The sequence below is a fragment of the Euprymna scolopes genome, chromosome 45 (assembly GCF_053919585.1).
Source record: "Euprymna scolopes isolate OS-2025 chromosome 45, ASM5391958v1, whole genome shotgun sequence".
Classification (NCBI taxonomy): domain Eukaryota; kingdom Metazoa; phylum Mollusca; class Cephalopoda; order Sepiida; family Sepiolidae; genus Euprymna; species Euprymna scolopes.
The window spans coordinates 8,491,431-8,511,450 of record NC_136526.1 but is presented as its reverse complement, the minus strand read 5'-3'; the positions used below and the strand labels follow the sequence as shown (position 1 = coordinate 8,511,450).

The following is a 20,020-nucleotide window of genomic DNA, read 5'->3' as shown; positions in this document are numbered from 1 at the left end:
ACACAGACACACCGATACACAGACACGTTCACTTTTATAGATAGATAGATAGATAGATAGATAGATAGATAGATAGATAGATTAACCAAAAATATATACGTATACATAAATATATATGGAAACACTTTTGTGTTTACTGTAAGCTTTTTACGCAAATATTATGCAAGTATAAATCATGTAGAATATCTGCATGAATATAATTACACGTAATAGTTAACTAAAGATGATCATAAGAAACCCGAAAAAACTAATAGAGAATTAATTAAAATGAATGTTTAAAAGAATATGCAAATTAGCTAGATCTTTTTATAGGAAAAAAATGACTTGCGTACCATCAGCTATAATCGAAACCGAAACCAAAACTTCTAAAAAAAACTCTTGGTAAACTTAAAATAACTGGAAAGGCATAACAATTAAATGGCAGTCACTCGGAAGCAAAAAGCTATAAGCATGACACACAAAATAACACACACGCTATCTTATCAATATATAGATAATAATAATAATAATAATAATAATAATAATAATATTAATAATAATAAATAATAATAATTAATAATAATAATAATATTAATAAAAATAAATAATAATAATAATAATAGTAATATTAATAATAATAACATTAATAATAATAATAAATAATAATATTAATCATAATACATAATAATATTAATAATAATGATTATAATAATAAATAATAATATTAATAATAATAAATAATAATATTAATAATACATAATAATATTAATAATAATAATTATAATAATAATAATAATATTAATAATAATAATTATAATAATAAATAATAATATTAATAATAATAAATAATAATATTAATAATACATAATAATATTAATAATAATAATTATAATAATAAATAATAATATTAATAATAAAAAATAATAATATTAATAATAATAAATAATAATATTAATCATAATAATACATAATAATAATAATATTAATAATAATAATAAATAATAATAATATTAATAATAATAATAAATAATAATAATAATAATAATAATACGTAATAATAATATTAATAATAATAATACGTAATAATAATATTAATAATAATAATAAATAATAATAATAAATAATAATAATATTAATAATAATAATAAATAATAATATTAATAATAATAAATAATAATATTAATAATTATAATTATAATAATAAATAATAATATTAATAATAATAATAATAATAATAATAATAAATAATAATATTAATAATAATAATAATATTAATAATAATAATAAATAATAATAATAATAATTAATAATAATAAATAATAATATTAATAATAATAATAATATTAATAATAATAATAAATAATAATATTAATAATAATAATAAATAATAATATTAATAATAATAATAAATAATAATATTAATAATAATAAATAATAATAATATTAATAATAATAATAATATTAATAATTATAAAAATAAATAATAATATTAATAATAATAATTATAATAATAAATAATAATATTAATATTAATAAATAATAATATTAATAATAATAAATAATAATAATAATATTAATTATAATAATAAATAATAATAATATTAATAATTATAATAATAAATAATAATATTAATAATAATAATATTAATAATATTAATAATAATAAATAATAATATTAATCATAATAATAATATTAATAATAATAAATAATAATAATATTAATAATAATAATAATATTAATAATAATAAATAATAATAAATAATATTAATAATAATAAATAATAATATTAATAATAATAAATAATAATAATAATAATAAATATTAATAATAATAATACATAATAATAATATTAATAATAATAATAAATAATAATAATATTAATAATAATAATAATAAATAATCATATTAATAATCATAATACTTATGTGGAGAGAGCAGTTTCTAATACCAAATAAGAAGCCATGGAATACGAGGAACTAAATAATGAAAAATATGAGTAAAATATAAACCCATATACTGGCAGGCCAGCATTCAGGATAAAAAGGGCCCCTCGCCCCATTTATACACAGGTGGAAAGAGGTAAATTACAGTGGTACGGTGGCTTTGAGGGTCGCAGAAGACCACTGTATGGTAAGGGTTAGGGTTGGACGGGAAGAGGTAATGGGGTAAACTTTCACTCCTCTGGGTACAAGACGAGGAGACAGGGGGTGGTATGGAAGAGTGGGAGGAGAGATGGACACTGATATGAATGTATGCCAAATCTTGCCCCAGAGGGTGGTACCACAGCCACTCCAGAGGCCAGGCAATGACAACCACCAGTCCATGACTGAGATGGTCCTAGCGCCCTTCCTCCATCTTGCCCAACAGACTTCAAAAGAAACAGAAAAGAATTAAAACTCAATCATAATTAAATAAATACATTTTTGTTATGAAACCGTTTGATTGTCAAAATGGCTTTGACGGTCAGAATGTATATATATATTAGCAAAACGTATCTTTGTAGAGTGCAACAAACATTATAGTATATACGTGACAGCGATAAACAGATAAATCTTACAGAGAGAGCCGTTAATTAATAACCTTTGATAGTTATAAATGAAATAAAAAACATACCTTGCTTGTTTCAAATAAAATTCATATGGAAAGTTATATCAATGGTTGACAAAAAAATAAATCAATTAATTAACACGTAACATGTATTTAATTTTACACAGACACAGAGAGACACGACTGGATTTATTTACATCTTTACGAAGAGAACGTCCAATTCAGTATTAAAAATCAACAAATGCAAAAGTTTTTTTTATTTATTACATCTATATTATGATCAAAACGGCCATTTAAACTAATATTTTGAGATACTGTATATATAGCAGAAACAAAAAAAACAATCACAGCTATGTGTATGCTTAATATGCATAAGTATTTTATGACATAAGAAATTAATATTTATTTACTTATTTATTTGCATATTTTCATGATTATAGATAACTGACAGTTATAAACAGATAAATCGTTGCAGAGAGAACCGACTATACAACAAAACGTCTTTGTGGCATGCTCATAATGTTGGTTAATGAATTCGTTAATTTGATAGTTATAAATTAAATAAAAAACATACCTTGCTTGTTTCGAATAAAATTCATATGGAAAGTTATATCAACGGCTTGCAAAAAAAATAAATCAATTAACTAACACGTAACATGCATTTAGGTTTGCATACGGACACAGAGAGACACGACTGCATTTATTTACATCTTTACGAAGAGAGCGTCCAATTCAGTATATATAGCAGAAACCGAAGAACCAATCACAGCTATGTGTGTGCTTATTATGCATAAGTATTTTTATAACATAATAAAATTAATATTTATTTATTTATTTGCGGACTGTTATCCTCATCTTTATAGTTGTTGTTGTTTCACCATGTGACAGCAATAAACAGATAAATCGTTACAGAGAGAACCGACTATACAACAATATCAAAGAGGTAAAGGACAGCTTCGAGTGATCAATAAGAAGCCGTGGATAGTGAGGAATAAACAAAAAAAATGCCTAAAAAAGGGGGATTCATACTGGATGACCGTCGTCCAGCATAAAAAGGGATGTTACATATAGGAGTTTAATTGAGAGAGAGAGATTGTAGACTTTTAGAGAGGTAGTTCCTGTTAGGAGAGATTCTTATATATTGAAAAGTTCATTCCTTACTTGTGTTGAATGGGAGAAGAAGAAAGCTCTTTGAGTGAGGACATGATGATGTTGAGACGTGTATGTAAAGACATATAACACAAATATATAATACAATTGGACTTTACCTTTTTTAAGAATCATAAGACACAAGACGAGCTTTACAAAAAAACACTTGATGGTTTATTCTTCACACGGCCGTGATTCCATCATCAAGAATTCAAAGTTTCACATTTTTTCTTGAAGTGACGTCTCGCTTCCAGACGTCTGACTCCCTCTGAGTTTTCTCACTGACTGTTTTCTAACTAAAGTTTTTCTCTATTCCTAGAACTTTCGATTTTTCCGTGACGTCATACACATGTTAAAACATGTGCATTCTTTCACGTGTCCTGGACATACGTGTCCAAAACTTTTCCTATTTCTACAAAAGGAATTTTAACCTATATTCAATATGTTAAAACATTATCTTATAAGCTGCATTCTTTCAATTTAAAATTTCATAACAAACTTGATAGTTAACATTCTTTCCTTAAAATATTTATCTATATTCTAAACAAATATTTGTTTTACATTTTGAAATTCTCACACGTAATCTATTTCTAAACTAGATTACGAGGTTCGAATTCCGCCTATGCTTTTTCATTTTCATTTTAAACTAAATTCTCCATTTTTATACTTACATGAAAAGGGGACAGCCCTTATCATGTAACAAGGAGAGCTTTAATGGAATAACCAAATATCTATGTGCTATATAATCGGGTACCAAATATGAACGGCACCCATGTAAACGTGTTAGAAATAGTTTTTTTTTTTACATAGGCATCACCACTTATCAAGACCCAGAGACCACTCGAGGATAAGGGTGTTACATTATCTAACATGAACGGCACCCATGTAAACGGATGTATACGTTTCGTGTTTGTTTGTGGCGTGTCCTAAATGTGTTACTAAATGTCTATTAGTGGTTCTTCACTTTCTGAACCCGTTTTGTATTTCGTGATCGTCTAATGTTCATATGCGTGCGTGTGTGTATCATATGTGTATCTTCGACATACCTTTATCTTCTCTGCTCAGTGAACCTGGTTCATTCTGCCTTTATTCTGCTCTTGGAGGAGGCTGGAACCTTTTCTCCGTGTTTGATTATCAAAATGGCTGTGACAAGCTAGAGTGTTTATATTTATTAGTAGCACACATCTTTGTAGAAGTGCAACAAACATGATTATACACACGTGAGAGAATTAAACAGATAAATCGTTACAGAAAGAACCGACTATACAACAATATCAAAGAGGTAAAGGACAGCTTCGAGTGACCAATAAGAAGCCGTGGACAGTGAGGAATAAACAAAAAAAAATGCCTAAAAAAGGGGGATTCATGCTGGATGGTCGTCGTCCAGCATAAAAAGGGCCTCTCAACCCGTTTACACACCAGGCAGAATCGAGAGGGTAAGAGCCTTGAACCTCCCAGCAGAGAAAAAGGAGGCATCATTACCCAACCCGCGATCCCTCATCTCACAAATGGGGAGATAAATCCTACAACAGGAAATAGACCTCATCAGATGTGAGGATTTGAGGGCCGCAGATGGAGACGGGAGGTGGTATGGTAAACTGAGAGGAGACGGACGTGGATACTAGTATGGGTGATGGAGTACGCGAAATCGAAGTACGAAAGACAAAAAGAATACCCAACATAAAAGGGCCTCTCAACCCGTTTACACACCAGGCGGGAAGAGGAAAGCAATAGTGCAAACCTTCTTGCCTCAGAGAGCGGTGTCACAGTCACTTCAGAGGCCAGCCAAGGACAGCCACCAGTCCATGACAAACCCTTCCTCCATTTTTGCCCGATAGATCTCAGCAGAGAAAAATGAAACATCCTTACCCAACCTGCGATCCCTCGTCTCACAGATGAGGAGATACATCCCAGAAGAGAAAATAGACCTCATCAGATATGAGGCTTTGAGGGCCACAGAAGACGACCACTCTAGTGTACAAGATGAGGAGACCAGACGGAGACTGGATTGCAATTTAACTCCCTTATTTAGTTCCTGATGAAAGCAATAGTGCAAACCTTCTTGCCCCAGAGTGTGGTGCCACAGTCACTTCAGAGATCAGGCAAGGACAGCCACCAGTCCATGACAAACCTGATCCTAGTGCCCTTCCTCCATCTTTGCCCAACAGACTCCAAAAGAAACAGAAGGGAATTAAAACTCAGTCGTGGTCATTTTTTTTTTTACAAAGGCATCACCATTTATTGAGGCCAAGAGGTCACTCGAGGATAAGGGTTAAAGAGTGTACAGTAGAAATTGGACAATATAGTAATCATTAGTAATCGAAATTCGGTAAATTTGTTAACTTATATGGTACGGCTCGTCAAGAACTTGTTTACGGTAGACTTGAAGACAACCATATTGTAGTCAGCTGGAAAGCAGGAAAACGGAAGATAATTCCATAGGCATGCAGTTCTAAGAAAGAAGCTTTGTTCATGGAATCTACGTTTAGGTTTAGGCACAGATAACCACTACTCACAGTTTGAGAAATGGAGACGCGGTGCAGGAAAGATTCTAATCGAGAGGGTAAGAGCCTCGAACCTCCCAGCAGAGAAAAATGAGGCATCCTTGCCCAACCTGCGATCCCTCGTCTCATAGATGAGGAGATACATCCCAGAAGAGAAAATAGACCTCATCAGATGCGAGGCTTTGAGGGCCACAGAAGACGACCACTCTAGAGAGATGATGAGGAGACCAGACGGAGACAAGGGGTGATATACTGGATTGCGATTGCGATTTCGTTCCTGATGTTTTCCTTTCCAATCCAAAAAGTTTCTGCAAGAATTGAAGGAAAACAGCAGGTACGAAATAAGGAATCTGTCATGAAATTATTCCTTGTAACATAATAATCAATAGAAGATTGATTCTATAATAATGTATACGCAATCTGTGTGTGTGTATATATATATATATATATATATATATATACACATACATACACACACGGTGTTCAAAAAGTCACTGAAGGGTTTTAAACTGAAATAGGTTTTTTTATTTTTGATGATATTTTTCTGTAATTTTAACACAATCTGACTAAGACATTGGGAAATTGAAAAAAAAAAAAAAAAAAAAGCAAAATCCATACAATCCTACTTATGAAAAACTAATGTCTCTTAAACGTTGCCCATTTTCAGCTTCACATATTTGTACTCTTTCCAAAACATTATTCATGACAGATAATGAGTTGATACCTATGAAAAAAACATTCCAGACTCATCAGGAACAAAATAAGGGAGTTTAATCGCAATCCAGAGATTCTGCAATCTGTCATGAATAATGAATAATGGGCAACATTTATAAAACTGTATTTTTCATAAATAAAGAGCGTTTGCATGTTGCATTTTTGTTTTTTAGATTTCCCAGTGTCTTAGTCAGATTGTGTTAAAATTACAGAAAAATGTCATCAAAAATAAAGAATCTATTTAAGTTCCAAACCCTTTAGTGACTTTTTGGACACACATTAGTACCTGTTGATGTACCATTCCGTGTTGCATGACATAAATTAAAGAAAACAAACACCGAGTTTATTTATGTACAAATAAGTAAAAAGTAGTTACACATTATTTTATAAAGACAGGACCTCTTGGTGGAAAATATATAAGACCATCTGTGTGCGTGTGTGTGCGGTTGTGTGACATTACATATTTTGTTTAATGTTGTTACAGGGGTAATTTATAGATTGTAGTGTTTATTCATGATCTTGCAAAGTTTAGCTTACCTCTGTAAGACTGGATTAGTACGCAGTAGTTCGTTTCATTACAGAGTCGGTTTGCATGTGTAAATTAAACTCGGAACGCATTGTGTGCCGTCCGTCACTGTCGCGTGTCACAGGTAAAAGAGAAAGAAAGAGAGAGAGAGACGGAAAAGGAAAATGGGAAGTGGGTGTAAACGCCTGTCTGCCAGAGGCGAGGTCAAAAGGGGCAATAACTGCCTATTCTTTCCTTTAAAAAAAACTGTGTCTGTATGTTCGTTGTGCATGAAGCTATTTGATAGACTAGTTTTTACTGGTGTATCTCTACATACCTATACGATCTCAGCTTAACGTAATTAACCAGAGTAGTGGTAGATGGACAAAAATCGGAGGCCTGCAGTATAAATGTTGGAGTTCCTCAGGGGTCAATCCTGGGCCTAACTCTCTTCCTGATCTACATCAATGACCTCCCTAAACACATACTTAAATCATTCGTTGACATCTATGCTGATGACACGACCATCTACGGCAACACATCAAAGGCTGTAAATGACAAAGTTCTCTCGGATTCTCTCTCCTCTGATCTCGAGCGCGTGGTTCAGTGGGGGAAGATGTGGCTGGTTACCTTCTAATGCATCCAAAACCAAACTCCTATCCTTACATCATCAACGCTCTGATCCCCAGCTGGCATCAATTGTGATGGATGGCTCTCGTCTGGGTGAGGCCCCGTGTTTTGACAAGCTTCTGGGTTTGACCTTTACTCCTGATCTGAAATGGAACACGTACATCAAGTCTGTTGCCAAGGTCGCTGGAAAGATGGTGGGATCCTTCTACCACTCCAGAAGATATCTCACTACTGATGCAATTCTCTATCTATAAAAGCCAAGTACGTCCAAGGATGGAATACTGTTGCCATATCTGGGCAGGAGCTGCCAAAAACAGCCTATCATGCCTTGACAGAGTACAAAATAGACTTCGTGGTTTAGTGGGGGATGCCCTTTTCTCTACCCTGCAACCTCTCTCCCACAGAAGAGACGTTGCGAGCCTATCCTTGTTTTATCGTTATTTCCATGGCAGGTGCTCGTCTGAACTCCAATCCCTGGTCCCCCCTCGCCAATCTTTCACGAAAAACACCCGTCTAGCTGAATCCACTGTAAAAAATTTCCCCCACTCTATATCTGTGCCTAAATCAAAATGCGGATTCCATGAACAAAGCTTCTTTCTTAGAACTGCACGCCTGTGGAACTCTGTTCCGTCTGCCTGCTTCCCTCCGGACTACAACTTGGATGTCTTCAAGTCCAATGGTAACAAATTCCTAATGAACCGCCCCCCTAATTAAACACTTCATCAAATCTCCACACTAACGTAATGTACTTGCAATAACCCTTATCCCTGAGTGGCTTCCGGGCCTTGATAAGTGGTGATCACTGTGTAAAAAAAACAAAAAACAAAAACAACTATGATATAATTAATTGTAGGTGCGTCTCAATAAACCTTATGTTTATCAATCTGGTGTTTGTCAAATTATTTCTTTGCCTCTGATGAGAAAAATTGTTTGACGACCTTTGATTTTCAGCGTTGCATTTCATCAGCAGGGACACATCAAAAGTATCCGCGGCCATTTCAGCACAACTGCGATGGGTTGTAATTTGGAGTGGTCGTTCAGAGTCATCGGCATGATTTATATAAAAACTATTTATCTGGTGCTACCAGATCAGGTTGTCTGAAGATATTGGCTTCCCGAGACGAGATGCACCTAACATTGGTGCTTTTTTTTTTTTACTTCCTTTTGCAAAATTATGTTCCGCGAAACTTTTTGTTTTTCCCATTGACTACTGTACATTCATTAACCTTATCCTCGAGTGGCTTCCGGGCCTTGATAGGTGGTGACTTCTTTGTAAAAAAAAAAAAAAAAAAAAAGAATACTTGAATAGGGATGTAAGTGGATCGTTAGATTTAGATAATGCTTCTTTCCTTTAACAAATATATCACATTCCAAAAAAATCACCTGGTGAAATAAGATACTTTATCTCTAAGAAACTGAATACATTTTCTTTTCTGGTGCTACCAGATCAGGCTGTCTGAAGATATTGGCTTCCTGCGACGAAACACGCCTAACACTGATACTTTTTGTTTTTCTGCTTCCTTTCGCAAAACTTTATTATGTTCTGCAAAAACAAAAAAACAAAAAAAAACAACAACAACAACCCACCTTTTCCTTCTTCCCGTTTCCCCTTTCTCTTTCTATCTCCCTCCAATTCCTGACTGGTTTCCTGACTTAAAATGTACCAAACATTAATAAATCCTTTTTCCCTCCTACATTGCAGAACTCATTCATGTTCTGCAGGACAGAGAACAAAAACGATAAAATCCACTATAAAACAACCAAACCAAACACTACAAACTAGTAAACTCCTGATCTGAAATGGAACACGTACATCAAGTCTGTTGCCAAGGTCGCTGAAAAGATGGTGGGATCCTTCTACTGCTCCAGAAGATATCTCACTACTGATGCAATTCTCTATCTATATAAAAACCAAGTACGCCCAAGGATGGAATACTGCTGCCATATCTGGGCAGGAGCTGCTAAAAACAGCCTATCATGCCTTGCCAGAGTACAAAATAGACTTCGTGGCTTAGTGGGGGATGCCCTTTTCTCTTCCCTGCAACCTCTCTCCCATAGAAGAGACGTTGCGAGCCTATCTTTGTTTTATCGTTATTTCCATGGCAGGTGCTCGTCTGAGCTCCAATCTCTAGTCCCCCTCGCAAATCTTTTACGAAAAACACCCATCTAGCTGAAACCACTGTCAAAAATTTTCCCCACTCTTTATCTGTGCCTAAATCAAAACGTAGATTCCATGAACAAAGCTTCTTTCTTAGAACTGCATACCTGTGGAACTCTGTTCCGTCTGCTTGCTTCCCACCTGACTACAACCTGGATGTCTTCAAGTCCAACGTAAACAAATTCCTGATGAACCGCCCCCTTAAGTAGACATTTTTATTAACCCCCTCCAAACTAACGTACTGTACATGCAATAACCCTTATCCCTGAGTGGCTTCCGGGCCTTGATAAGTGGTGATCACCTTGTAAAAAAAAAACTAGTAATTGAAGATACAAAGAGCTTGGAGAAAAATCTTCTACAAAATTACTAGATGCAGCATGAATATTATTTCCAAAATAACTGGAATCGGCATTAAATAACCCGAAAAGAGTTGACATGCCGTTAAACAAGACAACTAAACCAAAAACTATTTATGGAAGAAAATGACTATATTATAAATTATTAGAATTTCTTCGGGACTGAGACAATTTTCCTTCAGGACCGAGACTATTTGTATTCTCATTTAATTATTAACTACTATTAATTTTATTGATTTTATTATTATTATTATTATTATTATTATTATTATTATTATTATTATTATTATTTATTTATTTATTTATTTATTTATTTATCTATTTATCTATGTTCTTCCCATCTTTATTGAGGGAGAGACGGAATTTACTCACCATTAAAAAAGCCGACATTGTCTCTAACTCTGCCCTCTTCAGTAGTTTTTTTTTTTTTTTTTTTTATTATCATCATCATCATCATCATCATCATCATCATCATCATTTTTATTATTATTATTATTATTATTATTATTATTTTCTTTTCTCTCTTACTCACCATTAAAAAAGCCGACATTGTCTCTAACTCTGCCCTCTTCAGTAGTTTTATTATTATTATTATTATTATTATTATTATTATTATTATTATTATTATTATTATTCATAACTAATAATTACATTATTTTTACCGTTTAACAATTTCATTTCTATTCCATTATACATATTGAAATCAATTGCGTCTCATTTTTGCCGTTTGAATTAAACACTTTTACGTTGCAACATTAAAAAAATACTAAAAAACACAATTTTCTTCCACAAACGGCTAAAATGATTCACGTGAACTTTTTCGAACATGATTGCTAGGAATAAACGCTGTCCACGCTACGAATCTCCAATTCTTTTTTGTGACCAAGAGCGGAGGTCCGCTTGAAATATAAAAAATAACAATAAAAATATTAAATACAAAAAGTAACATCGTTTTTCATGCTTCAAAAAACCCTCATAACCTTTAAATCACTATATATATATATATATATATATATATATATATATATATATATATATATATATATATATATATATATATATATATATATATATATAGGCGCAAACAGTTAATAAAACATGTTAAAAACACTTTGAAAAAGAGTTAAAAACATTTAATCTGAAAAGGAAACACTTGATAAGTGAATAGTCCTTAATCCGCGGAGTTTCGAAGAAATACTTTCCTTCTCATCAGAGAGTAGGAATTAGCAAAATGCAGGATCGGATTTTGCTTGCAAAAGTATTTGATGAAACTGCAAGTAAGTCAAAAATGTTACTTGATAACAAAAAAGTGAACCAGATGGAATACGGTAAAGAAAAGGTGATTGCACGTGAATGAATAGTCTGGTGGAAGATAAATAATCCAATGATGGTAAAATCCAAAAATATAACTTCAAGAAAGTTAATTGAATTTCCATTTGCACAAGTAAAATCCAAGGAAATCCCGTAATTGAAAGATGGTCCAATATATATATATATATATATATATACATATATATATATATATATATATATATATATATATATATATATATATATCGTTATATATATATATATCGTTATATATATATATATATCGTTAGAATTCAAAAGATTGGACAGTTAAAGGCGCGTTTCTCATTTTTATTTACTGTTTAATTTTTAATTTTTAATTTTTCGTTTATATGTGTATATGTACTGTGTGCATGTGTGTATGTGCGTACTTACATGTGTATATATTTAAAACTGACGTGGCACCTTCTCATTGGCTATACCTCCTTCTCCTCCTCCTCCTCCTCCTCCTCCTTCCTTTTCCATTCCCCTTCCCCCCCCCCGTGCATGCTAATCACTTTCACTACACCGATGAAGACTGAAGGATCGGTCGAAAATTTGTACTTGCAAAAAAAGTTTTTTAATTTTTTTCATAAAATTATTTTGTATTTCTGTACGTCACCAATAGAAAACGAATAAACAAAAGTTATAAGCTTTTATACTTTTCGTATTCTTTTTTATACATTTCCATTCATCCATATATATATATATATATATATATATATATATATATATATATATATATAAGGGTTTTATCGCTTAATGAGGAACCCCTCCCTGGACTTTAGCCATCTATCTCTGTCTCAAGCTATCCGCTGCCATGTGGGAGCCATGTTCTGTATCAGGTCGTCCTTCCATCTCGTTCTTGGTCTTCCTTTATAACCGGTATGGGTCACCTGGTGTGAGCAGATGCTCGAAATCATTGTAAAAGTGAAATAGCCACGGCCAAAAGAAAGGTGTGATGCAATATACACAAAATGCGTAGAGTTGCAGAAGACAGGAACTTGTGATGCTTTAAAAATTTACAATACAGTAGAACCCTGGGATACAGTGGCTCTAGGATACGTTTTTTTTTTTTTTGTTTGTTTTTTTTCAGGTTACGATTTGATATACAATGTTTTTCCATCCCCTGGTTACGGTATTTACCCCACTTTACGGTGTTATCTCTAATGTTATTTGATTATATACATGTGTATTATATACTGTACTGTATTTTGTTACTAATTTTTTATGTTGTATCCCGGGTGCTGCTGTATTATGGTATATTACGGTGCGTGCAATGTATGCGTTTACGTTATTATGGTACGTGACGTAAATTATGTTTAAAAATAGTAACTGCGCCTGGAATCTGCAGCATGGCATTGATCAGAATGTCTGATTAGCAACATTTGCGTTCGTTGCATGTAAGTGTGCAGCGGGTTGGTTCTATATATGAAAATCGAATAGACCACGGTTGCACTTATTATCACTCATGGGTGCTGAGCAACAATTTATGATATGTCTTACAAAATAAACACCAAAAAGTTCTTTTGTAGTGTAGTAACTTCCTTCAGTCTGCACAGACTATGGATATCCACTCCCCCCCCCCCTCCGCGGGAGGACCTTTGTGGCCTACGGGCCAAGATCAAAGTGTAGTTATCCTAATTGCAATTTTTTTTCTTTTCACCCCTCCCTCTAAATTTCACCCATCTTGGAGAGAAAGAAATCAATCACTAACCCCCCCTCCCTCATCCCCATCCCCATCCCCATCCCCATCCCCCACCCCCAAAATTTTCTTTTCTCCATTTCGTCCCAACTAGAGAGCATCCCTATTTAGAGACTGGCCTGCAGGAGCTCAGGTGCCTTTACAAACCAAAGTGGAACGGGCAGTCTATCAACCAGACGGGGTTGGGAAGGCCCTACTAACCACTACTTGTATTTTTTTTTTCTTTTTTATTCCCCCCCCTCAACACAAATGAATTATTGTATTACCTTTATTGTTATCTTTTTCGTTTTTACACGCTAATAAAAAAATGTTTTAAAAATTAGGTGCTAAGTAGAACGTCCTCAAGTACGAAAGGGAGAATGCGGTATTATGGTGAAAAAAGATTCTAGCTAAGAGAAACTTTTGTTTAGTTCTAGAGTGACAAGTATGACAAGCGACCCCCATTGCTTCCCCCCTTTTTGAGTTGGCCTTGTGCCTAAGTTTTTTGTTCATGTTCATTTTTTTGGCCTGAATAAAAGATTTAATATCTTAAGTATCTGTAGTATCTGTTTCTGCAGATGCTGCAATCACAGACCATTGTCCTTGTGGGAATCTTTTGTTCAATGTAGGGGAAACCCTATATGCCAAATGGCTCTCACTATCCATTTCCAACCTCTCGGGAGCTGGTCCCCTTTTCCCTTCCCCATCCCTCTCTCCACATTAAAAAAAAAACGGTCTTGTGCCTAATTAGTGGGGAAGAAAATAAATACAACCCACTGTAAGGGTACCTGCGTGTGAAATATTTGTGGCAAGGATTGCGCAATCTCCAACCACATTTCTCCTGAGTCTGCATTGTTAAATACCAGTGGCAATTTTTATAAAATTACCCAACAAATATTTTTTTTTCTAAAAAAACAAATCAGAATTTACTTTTCTCCTCAAGAGAAAAACATCTAAAAGCGAATTTTGCTAAACTATGCCGAGATAAGCGGAGAAAGTACATAGCACCTAAAATTCCCAAATGTTTCAGGTTACGATGTAGAATACGATGTTTTTCCAGGTTAGTGTATTTGTCTTGCCTTACAGTGTTATTTTTATTTATTTTTTTTTTTACATGGAGGTCACCACTTATCAAGGCCTGGAAGCCACTCGGTGATAAGGGTTATTGCATGTACAGTAATCAATGGGATAATATCGTAGTAATCGTTAGTATTGGAGATTTGATAAAGTGTCATTACTTAAGGGGGCGGTTCATCAGGAATTTGTTTATGTTGGACTTGAAGACATCCAAGTTGTAGTCAGGTGGGAAACAGGCAAACAGAAGAGAGTTCCACAGTCGTGCAGTTCTAAGAATGAGGTTTTGTTCATGGAATCTACGTTTTGATTTAGGCACAGATAAAGAGTGGGGAAAATTAATGACAGTGGTTTCAGCAAGACGGGTGTTTATTGTGAAAGATTGGCGAGGGGGGACCATAGATTGGAGCTAAGACGAGCACTTGCGATGGAAATAACGATAAAACAAAGACAGGCTCGCAACGTCTCTTTTGTGGGAGAGATGTTGCAGGAAAGAGAAAAGGGTATCCCCACCAAACCACGAAGTTTATTTTGTGTCAAAGCAGGATAGGCTGTTTTTAGCAGCTCCTGCCCAGATGTGGCAGCAGTACTCCATCCTTGGACGTACTTGGCTTTTATAAAGATAGAGAATTGCATCAGTAGTGAGATATCTTCTGGAGCGGTAGAAGGATCCCACCATCTTCCCAGCGACCTTGGCAACAGATTGATGTACATGTTCTATTTCAGATCAGGAGTAAAGGTCAAACCCAGAAGCTTGTCAAAACATGGAGCCTCCCCAAGACGAGAGCCATCCATTTCAATTGATGCCAGATGGGAATCTGAGCGTTGATGATGTAAAGATAGAAGCTTGGTTTTGGATGCATTAAAAGTGACCAGCCACCTCTTCCCCCATTGTACCACGCACTCAAGATCAGAGGAGAGAGAATTAGAGAGAACTTTGTCATTTACGGCTTTTGATGTGTTGCCATAGATGGTCGTGTCATCAGCATAGATGTCAACGAATGATTTAAGTATGTGTTTTGGGAGATAATTGATGTAGATCAGGAAGAGAGTAGGGCCCAGGATTGACCCCTGGAGGACTCCAGCATTAATACTGTGGGCCTCTGATTTTGCCCATCAACCACTACTCGTATGAACCTATCAGAGAGAAATGATTTAATGATTGAGAAAACATTTCCAGTAATACCGTAGCTGGAAATCTTGTGAAGTAGGCCCTTATGCCATACCTTATCGAAGGCCTTCGATATGTCAAGAGCAATTGCCCTGGAAAGGAAACCTTTGTCAAGAGATTCACTAATCCTATGTGATATAACCGTTAGCACATCTGCTGTACATCTTGCAGAGTGGAAACCATATTGCATGTCACTAAGAGGGTTGTTTCCGTTGAGGTGGTTGACTACTTCTTTATTTAATATGGATTCCAACAACTTACTCATGACACACAGGAGACTTATTGGTCTGTACTGAGAGGGAGATGACTTTTCACCAGAATTCTTAAATACAGGGCATACTGATGAGATTTTCCAGGGTGTTGGGAAGCACTTCTCCTTAAGGCAACGCTTAAACAGTTTTGTAAGTATGTAAGTCCACATCTCCCTCTCCGGATGCTCAATGCAGAAACTGTCGACCAGATCGCATGTAGCTACCAGATCAACCAGGCTGGTTTTGCATGTCTCCGACCTCCTAACTTCACCTCCAACCTTATCTATACGCAGACAGGGTGTGTTTCACCAGCAGGGAGATGCCCTTCCCCCATGGGTTCCCATGTGCTGAAAAGACATCAGAATCTCTCGAGAGAATCCACAGATGAAATGAAGTGCGTCTCTTGTAGTGCGGCCACATCCACTCCCAGGGACAACCCCTCACATTCAAACTTGCCAAGTTAAGAGCCATGGTTGGTTATTCACCTATTCAGTATCGCCCCCAACTAAAAACAGCCTATCCTGCCTTGACAGAGTACAAAATAGACTTTGTGGTTTGGTGGGGGATGCCCTTTTCTCTTCCCTTCAGCCTCTCTCCCACAGAAGAGACGTTGCGAGCCTGTCTTTGTTTTATCGTTATTTCCATGGCAAGTGCTCGTCTGAGCTCCAATCTCTCGTCCCCCCTTGCCAATCTTTCACGAGAAACACCCGTCTGGCTGAAACTACTGTCAATAATTTTCCCCACTCTTTATCTGTGCCTAAATCCAAACGTAGATTCCATGAGCAGAACTTCTTTCTCAGAAGTGCACGATTGTGGAACTCTCTTCCGTTCGCCTGTTTCCCACATGACTACAACTTGGATGTCTTCAAGTCCAACATAAACAAATTCCTGATAAACCGACCCATTAAGTAAGACATTCTATCAAATCTCCAATACTAATGATTACTACAACACTATCTCATTAATTACTGTACACACAATAACCCTTATCCCTGAGTGGCCTCCGGGCCTTGATAAGTGGTGACCCCCATGTCAAAAGAAAAAAAAAACGTGGACTAATAGTGTAGACTCCTACCCAAACACCTATCTGGATAGGATATTAGTAAAACGTGGCAACATAGAGCTATTAGATTGTCCCACGTTCCACTGGCTAGGACTGTTGGACCATGAACTAATTATGGCCCGTTTTAATCTGAATTTACTTTTTCTTTTTTTTTTTTGCATTTAAGTTTTCTTTCTTTTTTTTCTCTCTTTTCAGGTTCTGATACCTATATCCAACAGAGTGCCGTGCCCCTTGAGTTTGATACTCACGCTGGGGATGATGTCCCTATCTATGCCATCGGTCCAATGTCGCATCTTTTTAAAGGCGTAAAAGAGCAGAATTTCATCGCTCTTGCGATGGGTTACGCATCTTGCGTCAATGGCGACATGTCTCACTGTACCACGTCTGCGGTCGGCCAGTCGCATCTCGTGCCCAGCATCTTTGTCTTCATGCTTCTTCAAATTTTGATTAACCCCATTTCACACTAGTTAAACAACAACAAAAAGAAAAGAATAAACGTAAAAAAAAAAGAGATTATCAATGACGCTGAAAGAATAATCGGACCAAATATACTTGCAGCACTGCCGGTTCTGCGAACAACCGAAAAGAACGAGTTTATCACGACACTGTATCTAGTGTAGTGAAAACTGTGGGAAAACAGAGCTTTGAAGACACCAATTTTATTTAATTATTTTGACTTAATTATTTATCCTCATCTTCTAGTTGTTGGCTTTTACGACGTTTTGGCCAATTATTCCCATGGCCTTCGTCAGGTTAACCATAGACCAGAGAAATAATTGGCTGAAATAATTGAAAAATCCAAAGTGGAAGGAAATTCAAATTAATTTTTTCTAGACAAACATACATAAATTGACAAGATCTATTGGCTAGGGTGTGTCGCTTAAAGATAATCAGAGTAATGAATCTGATAAACAAATCAGAAACCGTTGGCCACCACGATGCTATACAATGGAGTGGCAAAAGAGAGAAATAGATGAGGATAATGGTCCGCAATAAATAAAAATTAAGGCAGAGGGATGTTTTAAAATTTATAGTGACGAATAACAAAAAAATGAACATTGTAGTTTATTTTTATTTTAGAACGGATAACCATTTTTTTTTTTTTACCACAAACGTCCAGTTGTCTGTCAGTAACGTGTTTTAAGCGGTACTGGCTTGAATCCAACTCCTTTCTTGGAACTTAGTTTTTATTTATTATTTTTTTTATTACATTTTCACCCAAACAAGGCAAATTGCCACTTAGGTGTTGGGCGCTACTATCAGGGGCAACAACTACTGGGGTACTATGTAGGGATTTGGGCAGCAAGATGTCGGTTCACATTACACTTGAAAAATAAATCACAATCAGTTAACCGATAGACAAACTGATCCAACCTTATTTGAAATAGTAAAGAGTCACATGGTGTATGGGCCTTGTGGTAATATCAATAGAAATTCACTTTGCATGATTGATGGTATTATGTCCCTCAGTTTTGTCCCTTAAACAGTTATCTCCCTTAGCCGGACATTTTTCTTATAGAGTTTCCCCTGACTCGACACCGACAGATTGACCGGTGTTTTGTCCCCTAATTCTAGCTGCCTTTCTAGCCGTATGGCTTGGTTTTTTATCTCCCATTATCTTTCGCCGTTTTAAGCCATCTCTGGTAAGAAACATTGTATTATCCCCTTCTTAAAGACACGTTTTAATACCTTAATGTTATGTTTTTATATTATTTCATTTTAACTACGAACTTTGTTTATTTTCTTTATCCACGTGTTCGGGCCCCTTATTTCTAGCTGTCGTTGATTTCCTTAAACATAAGACTCCCCGATTCAGCCCTTCTGGTTCCTGACTTTTTCTCTTCGTATTCTGAACAATTCAGTTTTTTACCGTATCTACCTTCAATAAACCTGTTTAGAGGATTTCCTGTCTTCAGAGTTTTGATTGCTAGTACGCATTCAATGCTAACTGTTTAAGGATCGTATGTTTCTAAACAAATGTCATCTTGGGGATAGTATAGATGGCCTATGTAAAAAAAGATATATCCAATTATAGATTAGTTTACCAAACTGTGATGAGGTGACAACAACTACTGAAAACAGTAATTGGAAGTAGTTGGAAGATTCAACATTCTATATCCCGTTGCGGTTAACTTGACGAAGGTCAGAGGAATAAATTGCCGAAACGTAGTAAAAAAAAAAAACTAGAAGATGAGGAATAATAGTCCAAATAATTAAATAAAAATAAATTATACAACTTTACTCAAATAATTCCAAATGTTTAATTTAATGATGTGAACTTAAGCCCATATTTTGCATGTTTTTTTCTTACGGCATATCAACCTATTCTTTTAGCCATTTAATGCCGAACACAAAATACATACTATAAAGCACCCATATATACGATTAGTTGAATACCAGCTGCTGTTTCACTGTTGTGTAGTGTGGTGAGTATATATAAACAGTGTCTTTTTAACATTGTGATGCATACAGTGTGCCGTCTCGTAGTTAGATTGTATGCGAGAGTATATACATATATCCTTGTATATGTGTTGTCTGTATAATTATGACATGGCCGTAACTGCCTATTTTTTGTGCGTGCTATTCTTTTGCGGGTGTCATATAGAGGAAGATCTCAAGACTTGTACCATTTTCTCGTTCAAATTCAGACCTTTTATTCATTGGCCACGATATTACAGAACAACATATATATATACATATATATATATATATATACATATATATATGTATATATATATATACATATATATATGTATATATATATATACATATATATATATGTATATATATATACATATATATATGTATATATATATACATATATATATATATGTATATATATACATATATATATGTATATATATACATATATATATGTATGTATATATATATACATATATATATG

At 34.5% G+C, this 20,020-nt stretch overlaps 1 protein-coding gene across 3 annotated transcripts in view; it reads left to right on the top strand.

Annotated features, from left to right (window-relative positions):
- Window positions 1-20,020, top strand: part of LOC145269035 (alkaline phosphatase-like) — a 282,423-nt gene that overhangs the window by 167,149 nt on the left and 95,254 nt on the right. For 2 of the 3 annotated variants that reach the window (XM_080124631.1, XM_080124632.1), the window contains one exon: window positions 17,311-18,077. The exons of the other annotated variant lie outside the window; for it this stretch is intronic. In XM_080124631.1, coding sequence (XP_079980757.1) covers window positions 17,311-17,582 — 272 coding nt within the window. In that variant the 3' untranslated portion in view covers window positions 17,583-18,077. Of the gene's footprint in view, window positions 1-17,310; window positions 18,078-20,020 lie in introns of those variants that run through there. 3 annotated transcript variants of the gene reach the window in all.